Below are 12,256 nucleotides of genomic sequence, written 5' to 3' on the forward strand. Positions count from 1 at the left end.
AACGACGAAGTTTTTTCGTCGTGAAATTAAACGTAGAATTTAATAAAAAGGCCCTTGCAGTTAATAAAATAAGTATTAGTAAGTTTGAGAAAGAATTTCGGCTTTAATCTCCAACCCAGACGCTCTGGTGCGCTGGGGCCGAGATTAAAATTCGTCGAGAATATTTTACGTTTTTATGTCTTACAGTGCTCAAAATGATATGCAATTGTGGCCCCGGGCACGAAATTCTATTTATTATTCATTAATAATAACGCCCCTCGCGATAAACAAAGGAAAATATGTATTAACGAGTGCCTGGTTGCCGCGGAAGCGGCTAGATTGCGCGATTCGTTCGGTTCGCGTCTGTCACCGTAGATAACAGCACCGTAGGGGAATAATATTATTTCGTTTTTATAATACGATTTTATAACAAATACGCATCCCAAATACACCAAACTTTTTTATAATTTGTTACAATATTTTTTAAAATATTGTGCAAAAGATCCCGGGTATAATTTGAATTATTATGTGTAACTGTAAAAAAACCATTGTTCGTACAAAAACGTATTTGAAAATTCAACATTACTTTTAAATAACCGTACCGATTGTGCTGAAAATCGGTGGACGATCGTTAAATTACATAATATTAATAATTCAAACGACGAAAACATGATTAAAATGTCAAATCGATTGGAAAAGAAATAGATGCGGCGCAAGCGTATTATTTTAACTATTTTAAATAAGCTCTTTTTCTCTCAAATAAATCTTTTCAGGTGTATAAGCAACCAAACATGCATTTAAATAATGAACTGAAAAGTAATTTGACCTCGAGATATACACAATTCTACACAACATAAAACCACTTGAGAAATAAATGAGTGCTAAAAAGAACACTTAAATTTAGGAAACGTTCACTGGATTCCTTTTTATTAAACCTATATCACTTCACAACAATACATATAAGAAGTAGCTTGGCTTCTGGGTTGTAGCCGTGTCATTGGAAAATATTTCACCAACGTTTCGGTCGACATTACAGTCGCCATCATCAGGGAGCAATAGGTAACAGCTCCCTGATGATGGCGACTGCAATGTCGACCGAAACTTTGGTGAATTATTTGCCAAGGACACGGCAACAACCCAGAAGCCAAGCTTCTTCAGACAATGGCCGTGAAAGCCTGCGAACATTATTAATACATATAAGAATTAATAAAAATTAAATAAACACGAAATTGTTGTACAAAGTCCAACAACACTTGTTAAAATCATGAACACAGGAAACATACTGCGAAGTACGTACATCACGTCAGTTATTGGAATTCTGTGGAAAATTTAGTAATTTTTTAGCATATTTAGTTAGAGGTCTTCAACCACTTAGCATTCGGGAATTTTTGTTTCATATGTACGAAAGTTTATTTGTACCAGGACTACTTGTAAAGCAAGCTCAATTTTGTCACTAAAAAAATTAAATATAAACTCGCGAGAAAAAGTTTTTTTATTGGCATTTTTAGTTTACCAACTATCTACCTCACATTTTAATAGTCGCCATTCAGTCCCAAATACTTATCGTAACGCTACACCAATTTCTTTAACCCCCGTGTATAGCATTTTGAACTCTTAATGCTAAATTAGCACCACTATTACTCTTAATTATCTCGATTAAGTGACTAATTACATGTAATTCTATGGTTATATCATAATAAAATTTACATTAAATCAGATGTCAATACTCTTACAGCCTTTCTATTTTACATTACTAGCCATTTTTAGCGATCCGAAGTGGTACAGAAACATATGAGCAAGTAGGCATATGTTTTTTTTATTGACTGGCAGCCAGAGAACATGTAGGTAGAAGGCTGCTGTGTATATTAAAACTTTTTAATGAAAAGTTTTAACCTATCATTTCATATTTTATTAGGCATACCAACGACTTTTGTGACATGAGGTTTGTTAAGATAAGCATACAACTAGGCATATTTGAAAGTTATTACTTATTAGACGCATTTTGATTTATCAAAATTTTATCAATGTATTACACGAACGTAATTGTGTTTTGTTTAGGATTGTGGTCACCAGCTAAATAAATTTTATTAGTTTATTTTTACGCACTGTGTTATTTTCAAGCAAGTAATTTACTTAACACGTTTATTACAAAACAGTTTTTTTTTTTTGCGTTCGTACAACACTTTAAGGAACCAAAATCAAATGGATATTTATACTGCATTCGCTAATCCCGGAATGTGTTGCAATGCCTCATTCAATTTTTTTTTGTATTAAGTTAATAAAGTATATTAATTTTTTTATTTTCGGAATTTTTCCATCACAAACAGTGAAAAACTACATTGGAGTATGTCCAAAAAACTGCATTAAATTATTCTATCCTGGCCTCGTACGGAACCGACTGAGATCCGTTTCACGGGTCACGGGTCATCGTTCACCACGGAGAACCTTCTGAGCCAGTGGAGTAGCTCTTGTAGCGGGTTGCCTATCTCACAGGGGTGACCAGTGCCACCAGGAGTGTTGCTGGTGGTAGGCACATCAGGGGTAAAAAACATTGACGTCTTAGGGGCTAAGCGTTGCCGTGTCACGGGACACTGGTAACATATGTATAAGTTTTTACAGAAATTATGAAAAAAAAAACAACAGTAATTACTTTAATTAGGAACATTTCATACTTACATTACAATATTGAAGTACATAAACAAGTAACGTGTTCATTGCATTGATTGGATCTGAACCAGGTCTTAACTTAGTTCATCGCTAATAAACACTATGCTTTGTGCTACAGAGATACGTAAATTATAATTGAGACGTAACATCATAGAACTAATATACATAGTTTAATCACAAATTTTTGAAGTTGTAATTTTGTTTCACATAAATATTTTTTTTTATTTTGAAAAATAAATTCTAGAGGTAGTTTTGCTATGACAAAGTTTCATTTGACACACCAATATTTTTGTTACGTCCCATGACATTCGCAAACACGAACATATATAGGCACGGGTCACGAGTCCGCCATCTTGACAGCAACTTGAGGGTGTGTAGAGAAAAATAAGAACACTGTTTCCCAGCATCCAACAGTAGTTGGCAGCGCTCGGAGTTGAAGACCAGTTCAGCTTGTGGCTGGTGCGAGGATCTCTGTGGAAGTCTGCAGTAGCACCGTAGGCCCAGAATGCAACAAGAGTCACGACTAGAATGCTCTAAGTATGGCAAGGATGGCAGGATGTTCCTGTGTTTCGTCAGCAGACAAGAGGGAAGGATAAATGACTTGCCTGATGTATCGGTTGTATCAGCCACAAGCTAATTCTTGTTACTGAAAAAAAAAGTCTACGCTGACCAGGCATAGGGTGTTAACTCGATAAACGGCGGGCTGCTTTTAATATTTCGCATGCAACTTAACCACAGAATATTAAATAATTGGTCTAGTTAAGGATAAACGCTGATAATAAATGCCTACAAAGCTGTGTAAATTAAACTGTCGATATGTTTCACAGGATTAAGATATCCACAATAAACTTAAAGGAATAAAGGGAATTAAATATGTGCTCAGTTGAAGTATCAGGGTCCCCTGCATTACTAATATATACACGCAAATATAATATATATCTATACACATAAACATTTTCTCTACATACTCAAATAAATAAAAATCAGTAGTGAATATCTGCGGAGTACATATAAAACATCTTAATAACAGCCTTAAAATAACATCGGTGTATTTTACATATTTCTACAAGTGTACGCCATTTTAAATAGGACTTTCCAAAGTCTTCAATAAAACGGGACCACACTACAGCTGTGACGGCAGTGCCAGAAAGCCATGCTGGGCGATGCGGGGATGTTTCACTGCAGTTGGTAGACCTGCCAGTAACAAGCAACGAGACCTGCCAGCCAAATCATTATTGTTTAATCTATGACGCAGCAATTGTGGCTATTGACGAGCTTTTTTCTGGGAGGAGGTTGGTAGGCCTGCGTGATGCTTTGTGCGCTGTAAAAACAGACTGCAGGAGCGGCCATTTGTTTTATTTAAAATACCTGCTGAGGGAATAAAAAAAAAGCTTTTGATCGCAACACAATATTTTGTGAATATCTACCTTCAAAATTCAATTGAAGTTACAAAAAAGTAATTTTGTGGTGTAGAAGATTTTTGTTACAAACAATACAAGGAGAACTGAATTTTTTGTAATAAAATAACAGTTACTAACGTAGGTATAACATTTTTATAACTAAAACATGGTATGGTAAATTTTCACAAAATATTTGATGGTACTTAACATAACTGTGTTTATCTGAAAGGTACTTGTTGCCCAGTAGGAAAAAACACATTTAAATGTTTTATTATAATTTGTTTTAATTATTTAAAAAGGTAAAACAAAAATAATACTTATATCAGCAAAATAAAACAATAAGTGGCATAAAAAATTCCAAAATCGGCAAAAAAACATTTGAAATCTGCAAAAAAAAAACAGTCATCGACTTAAATAAAGCCTAAATCGGCCACAATAAAGGCGATGTCAGGTTTGAAAAAATATAAAGTGTAAAATTAAAAAAATCTCTTTATGAAGTCATTACTAACAGAAAACATAAGGTACAAAGAAGACAATAACCGTCGGCAAGAGACCTGAAACACACTTCATATGAAGATAAAGCTGATGCGTGATGAGCAGAGTGCTTGGCGAGTGGCTCGAAGCAGACTGGGGTGTAAGCGTGGGAAGATATTGGGACTTCTAGGAAGGTATCGGGAGGTATCGGGAGGTATCGGGAGGTATCGGGAGGTATCGGGAGGTATCGGGAGGTATCGGGAGGTATCGGGAGGTTTCGGAAGGTTTCAGGAAGTATCGGGAGGTTTCGGGAAGTTTCAGGAAGTTTCGGGAGGTTTCAGGAGGTTTCGGGAGGTATCAGGAGGTATCGAGAGGTATCGGGAGGTATCGGGAGGTATCGAGAGGTATCGGGAGGTATCGGGAGGTATCGGGAGGTATCGGGAGGTTTTGGAAGGTTTCAGGAAGTATCGGGAGGTTTCGGTAAGTTTCAGGAAGTTTCGGTAGGTTTCAGGAGGTTTCGGGAGGTATCAGGAGGTATCGAGAGGTATCGGGAGGTATCGGGAGGTATCGGGAGGTATCGGGAGGTTTTGGAAGGTTTCAGGAAGTATCGGGAGGTTTCGGTAAGTTTCAGGAAGTTTCGGTAGGTTTCAGGAGGTTTCGGGAGGTATCAGGAGGTATCGAGAGGTATCGGGAGGTATCGGGAGGTATCGGGAGGTATCGGGAGGTTTTGGAAGGTTTCAGGAAGTATCGGGAGGTTTCGGTAAGTTTCAGGAAGTTTCGGTAGGTTTCAGGAGGTTTCGGGAGGTATCAGGAGGTATCGAGAGGTATCGGGAGGTATCGGGAGGTATCGGGAGGTATCGGGAGGTATCGGGAGGTATCGGGAGGTATCGGGAGGTATCGGGAGGTATCGGGAGGTATCGGGAGGTATCGGGAGGTATCGGTAAGTATCGGTAAGTATCGGGTGCATCGAGAGTCGCGCAGGCCTCGGCGTCACCTTTGCCGCACTTGTCGAAGTGGTTGGTGACGGGATAGTCGGGCATGCAGCGGCACTTCTTGTTGGCGTCGCACACGGCGTAGTCGAAGCCACACTCCTGCGTCTCCACGCACTTGTCGCCGATCTGCTTCAAGCCGCGCACTGCCAACACAACAACAACACTCGCAGCCAGCAGCGCTCCGACACGGCGCGGCCGTTTCCTCAACTAGCTCGGCTTTAGGGTCACATCCTCGCTTCCAACTCCTTCCTACATGCTTTGTCAAATAGTGTTGGCGGTTGTGACATCACCGGAAACGTCACTAGCACCAACATGTGTGTTTCATAAGTAGAGACCGGAGAAATTTGCGGATTCATTCGGCGATAGGCTAAAATTCAAATAAATATACCTTTAGATGATTTTGCTATTGGCTTACTGTTAATCTGGACGAATCTCCACCAATTATAAACCTTGAACCAAAGAAAGATCGAATCACAGTCAAACCAGCTGAGACGACTTACAAGTCGGCAGCCAATGAACTTGCGTTGTTTGCCCGAGTGTACAGGGGAACGCCTAGACTATCCTGAAGGCCATCGAAACCGCGAATTTTTTCGGTCCCTATTTATAAGTTGTTTGACTTGAGTTTCCAAAATATATTTTTCATGCAGGTGGAGCTCTCAATAGGGACCGGAAAAATTCGCGGTTTCAGTAGCCTTCAGGATAGACTGCACATTCCCCTGTACACTTGGGCAAATAACGCCAGTTCATTGGCTGCTGACTTGTGAGTCGTCTCAGCTGGTTTAGTCTGTGATTCGATCCTTCTTTGGTTGAGAGTTTATAATTGGTTGAGATTCGTCCAGATGAACAGTAAGCCAATAGAAAAATCATCTAAAAGGTATACATATGTATTTGACTTCTAACCTATTGCCGAATGAATTCGCGAATTTTTCCTGTCTCTAGCTCTCAAATATGTTGGATGTTGGAACAGAATCATGCCCGGCGAAAACGGAAATAGTGTCCGTTTCCGTCAGATTGAATATTTAAAATAGTAGAGAACACATGTGTGATTGAAGAGGTTATAAAGGTGAAATAACTAAAATAATATTAATAAGAATGTCATATGCAAAATAATTTTATACATATGTCTATAAATTATTTTAATCAATGTTATTAATTAATTTTATTATGTAAAATGTTTTAATGTAAGATATTTTATAGATGTTTTAAAATTTAATAAATATACAAAAACTAATATCTAGTTGTAAAATTTCCACCAGCTCTATAATGCAACAAATAAGTTCAAAATAAGATTAAAATAAAAAGGTTGAGATAGCTAAAAAAAAAAATTGATAGCGTGACATGATTTCAAACATATTTGAGATTATCTGTCAAAATTTGTTTAATGGAGAAAATTACGAACAATTTCCCGTCCAATATTTCCCCCCCAACTCTGTAATCAAATATAGTTGGAGACAAAAATCGAACCATGTGACAGGGCCTTTAACCTATAGCCAAGCAAGCTGCGTAGTAGACAGTTTTGAGTTCAACTTTTGCACGGCTTATATTTCAACAGAAGTGTCGAAAATTGTGTCATGGTGGACGCAGTTGAGGTTATGTTTCCGTAGGTATAAATTTGTATGTCCTGTTTCAATGCTGAATGTAATCACTGGTGCATTTAACTACGCTGTGCGTTAGTTTACTTATCATAATTCACTCATTCTCACAAAAAAAAAGAGAAGTCAGTCATGGAGACTGTCGAAAGAAGTGAAAACTTAAACTTTTGTTTTTAAATGTGTAATATGAAATCATTTCTACGTCAAAATGAAAATTATTTTGGTATTATATCACTAGTAAGTTTTGCCCCTACTAATAATAACTTTTAAACTAGAATAAATGAAATTTTTTCATTGAAAGAATAAAAAACTATTTAACTTAAATCTACAAATAATATACATTATCTATAATAAATCAATAACCTGACATTTGAAGAAATTCACATTGTAAATAAATAAACAAAAGAAAAAAAACATAACCTCAACTTAACTACCTACTAAAAAAATATCCAATACTCGCACTATGTACCACACAATAACGATAAAATTTGCTTGGAAAATAAAGATATAATAAAAATGTGTATCTTTAAAAAAATAATAAATTAAGGTTTATCCTTGAAATATAAAAAAAAATAACACGTCATGTGATCATGTCGATGACGACTTACATGTATTTACTCCCTAACCAAACCTTCCCATAGAAGTTTTCACTTCAAAAAGTGCTGCCTGCTGCGTTTCCCTTTTGTAAACAAATGCACGTGTCAATTATCACACCAGCTGATTTTGACAGTTCTGTTATAATATTATAAGCCGATGCTGGCCTCGTTAGAAAAAAAAAGGGAAACAACCTCTCTCATATCTTTATTCTATGGGCCAGCTGACTCACAGGCAAGAATACAGAGGGCAGTATCTTCCTGCCCGGGAAGAGAGCGACCTTAAATATCGACCGAAATGATTGTGATTTATTCGCCTGTGACGCAGCTTGAACACGCAATCTAAGGAAATTTAGTTTTGCGGCCAACTTTTGCAATAAAAATTCTCTGCGCGTGATTGCATGAAATTGAATAAAAATATTGCAAGCTGGTATAAACCATATGGAAATATATATATATATATATATATATTCACTCAATTACAATTTATTTGTTTCGACTTTCCAACTACTTTGTGAAGATAAAATAATAAAGTTATTATGGAGTGACGGAAAATAATATTTCTTATGTTAAAATTACTGAAAACTGGGTTTGTAACAACCACAAAATAATGTTGTTACCTTCACAGAACTTTTGATGTGGTGAATAATAATAATAATTTAATTTGCAACACCAAAAATGTAAGTTGTTTTTTTGTAAATTAGAAAAATAACTTGTCTATGTTTCAGCATCTTATATAAAATATATATATAAAAAAAAACAGAACTATTAAAATTTGGGTAATTTCCTTTTACATGCACATTATGACAAGAATTATGATAAAACTAGTTTACTAATGTTTCTAACAAGTGCAAGTCACCAGACTAATTCACATATTTTTGTTCATTCTGTATGTCTCACGAACAGCGAGGTCGTTGGAGAGACTATAGACATTAACACAATGCGACTTGACCATTACCATTTGAAATGAACTGTCCTGCCATATTCCTGGGTTGTTTACGCGAGTTTTAGAAAAACATACATCACAATTTCTGTACTGACTCACTGTGTTACAGTAATTTAATAGGAAATTATACAACCTCCTTTGGAAATCCCCTACACCAATTTTATAATTCAGGTGGTCAGAGGCAAGTAAGTATAAGTTAATATGGGATTTCAAAATTCTGAAATTTGTTACAATTTTGACAGCCAAGAAACATGAAATGAGTTTTTGTGATATAAATACAAACAATATCATGAAGTAGCCAGTGGCATTGCAGTTAAACCCAAAAAGCTTCAGTTCTGCAATAAATTAATTTCTCCTTATTTGTACAATCCAAAATTGTTAAAAACGTAACTTTGGCAGCTAATTATGCAAGAAGTATGCGCTTTATATATTTTTTTTCATTTCGTTAAAGTTAAAAAATTGAAAAAGTCTACAAGTTTATCTGTAATTACTGTAAATATAAAATCTTGACCAAAAATGGGAGGCACCCCCTTAAGTGCCGTCCGTTCATTGGCTGCTGAAATGTGAGAAGCATCAAGTGAACTGCCCGAGACTTCACCCCACCACGGCTGACATGTTCTCAACTGTCCCAGAGGCCTCCACTGAGGACCGATCGCAGAAGCAGCCCAAATGAAAAAAAAAAAAAAATTGGTTGTCTGTAAAGTTGGTTTACGGACGATAGTTTTTACGTGACAACGTCATAACAAAACATTGATGAAATGATTGCATACATTTATGAATAAAATTGAATCATTTTTATTGAATTATCACTATTTTGTATGGATACAAAGAACGAGTGAAATGAAATCTACAATTTAATTGATAAATTTACTTTTATTTGCACTCATTAATTAAAACATGTTTAATACTTTAACTAAGAGATTATTTTAACTATAACTTTTATACATGTTTGCTCTTTAACTTCTTCCAATCTGTGTTATTCTGTTAAGGATAGAACGATGATAGGAAAAGTAGGAAACGAATGGGAGTGTTTCGAGTTTAATGTGCCTCGATAAAGTCAAATCGATGGTTGTTCCAATCGAGTGGAAGAGAGATAGATGCGGCGCAAGCGTACAATGAGCGTAACGGGACACAGCGTAACGGAACAATGTGTATAACGGGACACTTTTTCGTGCGGGCAGCCGGCGTTCATCGATTAGACTTTGTCACGTCAGAAAAATGAAATCACAAACATTTCGGGTCTCAACACTATGGTAACATAGGCCTATATATTTTTGTATGTGGTACGGCATTTGGTGGGAGAGATTCCGTGGATGGGACGGAAGTCGCATGAAACGGAAATGTGTAACAACTACGGTGCTGCCATCTGTGGCGGATAGCGCGAACCGAAGTTCACAAAGCCAAATGGAAAAACTTTACAGCATTAACGGTTTTAATTAATTTGTTTAAATAATGGGCATTATTTTTTTTAATAAATTCCTTGACAAATATCAGGTTAAAAGCCGGGGTTTAGGAATTTTTTTTTCAAGTTTTTTTCCTTCGTTTTTATCGGAGCCGTTTTATTATAAAGTTTAACCTTTCGCTCTGCAAATAGAATGATTGATAGCCAACGTAGCTGCTCCGGAAGCGAATTCTAGCGACGGTTGAGGTAATTATGTGTGAATCGCGTAAAAAAAAGTAGTTTCAAACACAATCTTCGCATATTTATCACGCCCGGCATTAATTTTTTTTTTTAATAATTCCCGAAACGTCCCTTGTTTCTGTTTAAGAAAACTATTGTGTATGTTTCGTATATTTGTTTAGTCGTGTTTTTGTCTCGTTTCAACGTTGTGCTGAATTTTTTTTTTTTTGGTTTCAATATTTTTGTGCTGTCATTATTTTTTTTCGTTCTGTTAGTCCATTTTTCTTTGTTTTTTCTTTGTTTGTTGACCATATTCCTGTTATGGAATATTATGTGTTGTTTATGTCCTGTTGACAACAGCAATTTTTTTGCTTAATTTGTGTTTTTGTCTTTTGTGTTTTTTGTAGTTTTCTTCTACAGACATACATGTGCTTTAGCAATGGCGTATGTCCAAAAGCTTACATCAAGTCATGCACTCCCATTGCACAAATCTTTCAAAGATAATAATTCTACGTTAAATTTTGTGTGTCCGAGTTTCTGTATTGTAACAAGTGTATTTGCGACATGAGAAAACATGGCCGAGGCGAGACGGACAGTGAACTAGCCCATGAGAGAGGATCCGGATCCGAGCCAGTGTTTGTCGGGAGTGGATCTCGGGAGACCTCGGAAGACAAGAGCAACACGGATGGACCAGGCCTCTGGGATGCTGCTCCATCATCTGTCCCTGCGTCGACGACCTGGGAGGGTCAAGGACTCTGATGTGGCGTAGCGAGGTCACTTGGTTCCCGGTACTTGTACTCCTCCCTTTTAAACGACACCAAGTCATTAAAAAAGGATTGGTTGTCTGTAAAGTCGGTTTACGGACGATAGTTTAACGTGACAACGTCATTACAAAACATTGATTTAATGATTGGATACTTTTATGAATAAAATTGAATCATTTTTATAGAATTATCACCATTTCGTATGGATACAAAGAAGGAGTGAAATGAAATCTACAATTTAAATGATAAATTTATTTTTATGTGCACTCATTAATTCAAATATGTTTATTACTTTAACCAAGAGATTATTTTAATTATAACTTTTATACATGTTTGCTATTTAACTTCTTCCAATCTATGTTATTCTGTTAAGGATAGGACGATGAAAGGAAAAGTAGGAAACGAATGGGAGTGTTTCAAGTTTAATGTGCCTCGAAAAAGTCAAATCGATGGTTTTTTCAATCGAGTGGAAGAGAGATAGATGCGGCGCAAGCGTACAATGAGCGTAACGGGACACAGCATAACGGGAAAATGTGCGTAACGGGACACTTTTTCGTGCGTGCAGCCGGCGTTCATTGATTCATTAGACGTTGTCACGTCATAAATAATATACAAGACACGTATGGTTTCCAGTGCTATGTTCCGTTTCATTTATTTAACGCTAGCTTTTACCCGCGGCTTCGCTCGCATTGAAGCCATTAAATATGTATCAAAGATCATTACAATAGAAATGAATCAATAAAATATATTTCTCTGTAACAAAAATAAATAATTTTGAATTTTGACCGTCGATAATACAGTGCAACGGTATTACAGTACTCAGGGTTGGAACATCATAACTGGAATGCTAGATGACGTTAAAGTAGCTAGATTTTGAGATTTTTTGACAAACATTTTTTTATCTTTCGTAAAATATATATTTTTCTCAATAAAAAAGAATCCTATGTTACTTCTTATACCTCCAAGAAAATGTGTGCAAAGTTTCATGGTGATCGGTTAAGATGTTTTCGCGTGAAAGCGTAACAAACAAACTTACATTCACATTTGGATGGTGTTATGCACAAATGAGTTAACCAACAAAAGGAAAAAAAAAATATTGGAATAATTGTGTAGGTAAAATGACACTTTTAATTGAGCTAAATTTTTTTAACCGACATTCCTTGCTACTATGCCATCTTGCGACCAAACATTCAACGCACTGCCACAATACCGGTTATTGTGTGTTCAA

General features: G+C 36.3%; 1 protein-coding gene across 1 annotated transcript in view; it reads right to left on the bottom strand.

Moving 5' to 3' along the window:
• The window catches only part of LOC134528486 (uncharacterized), a 161,594-nt gene that overhangs the window by 13,752 nt on the left and 135,586 nt on the right, over positions 1 to 12,256 (bottom strand). Inside the window, exon 4 of the mRNA XM_063362138.1 lies at positions 5,515 to 5,655. Coding sequence (XP_063218208.1) covers positions 5,515 to 5,655 — 141 coding nt within the window. The remainder of the gene's footprint in view (positions 1 to 5,514; positions 5,656 to 12,256) is intronic.

The sequence above is a fragment of the Bacillus rossius genome, chromosome 1, assembly GCF_032445375.1.
Source record: "Bacillus rossius redtenbacheri isolate Brsri chromosome 1, Brsri_v3, whole genome shotgun sequence".
NCBI classification, from domain to species: domain Eukaryota; kingdom Metazoa; phylum Arthropoda; class Insecta; order Phasmatodea; family Bacillidae; genus Bacillus; species Bacillus rossius.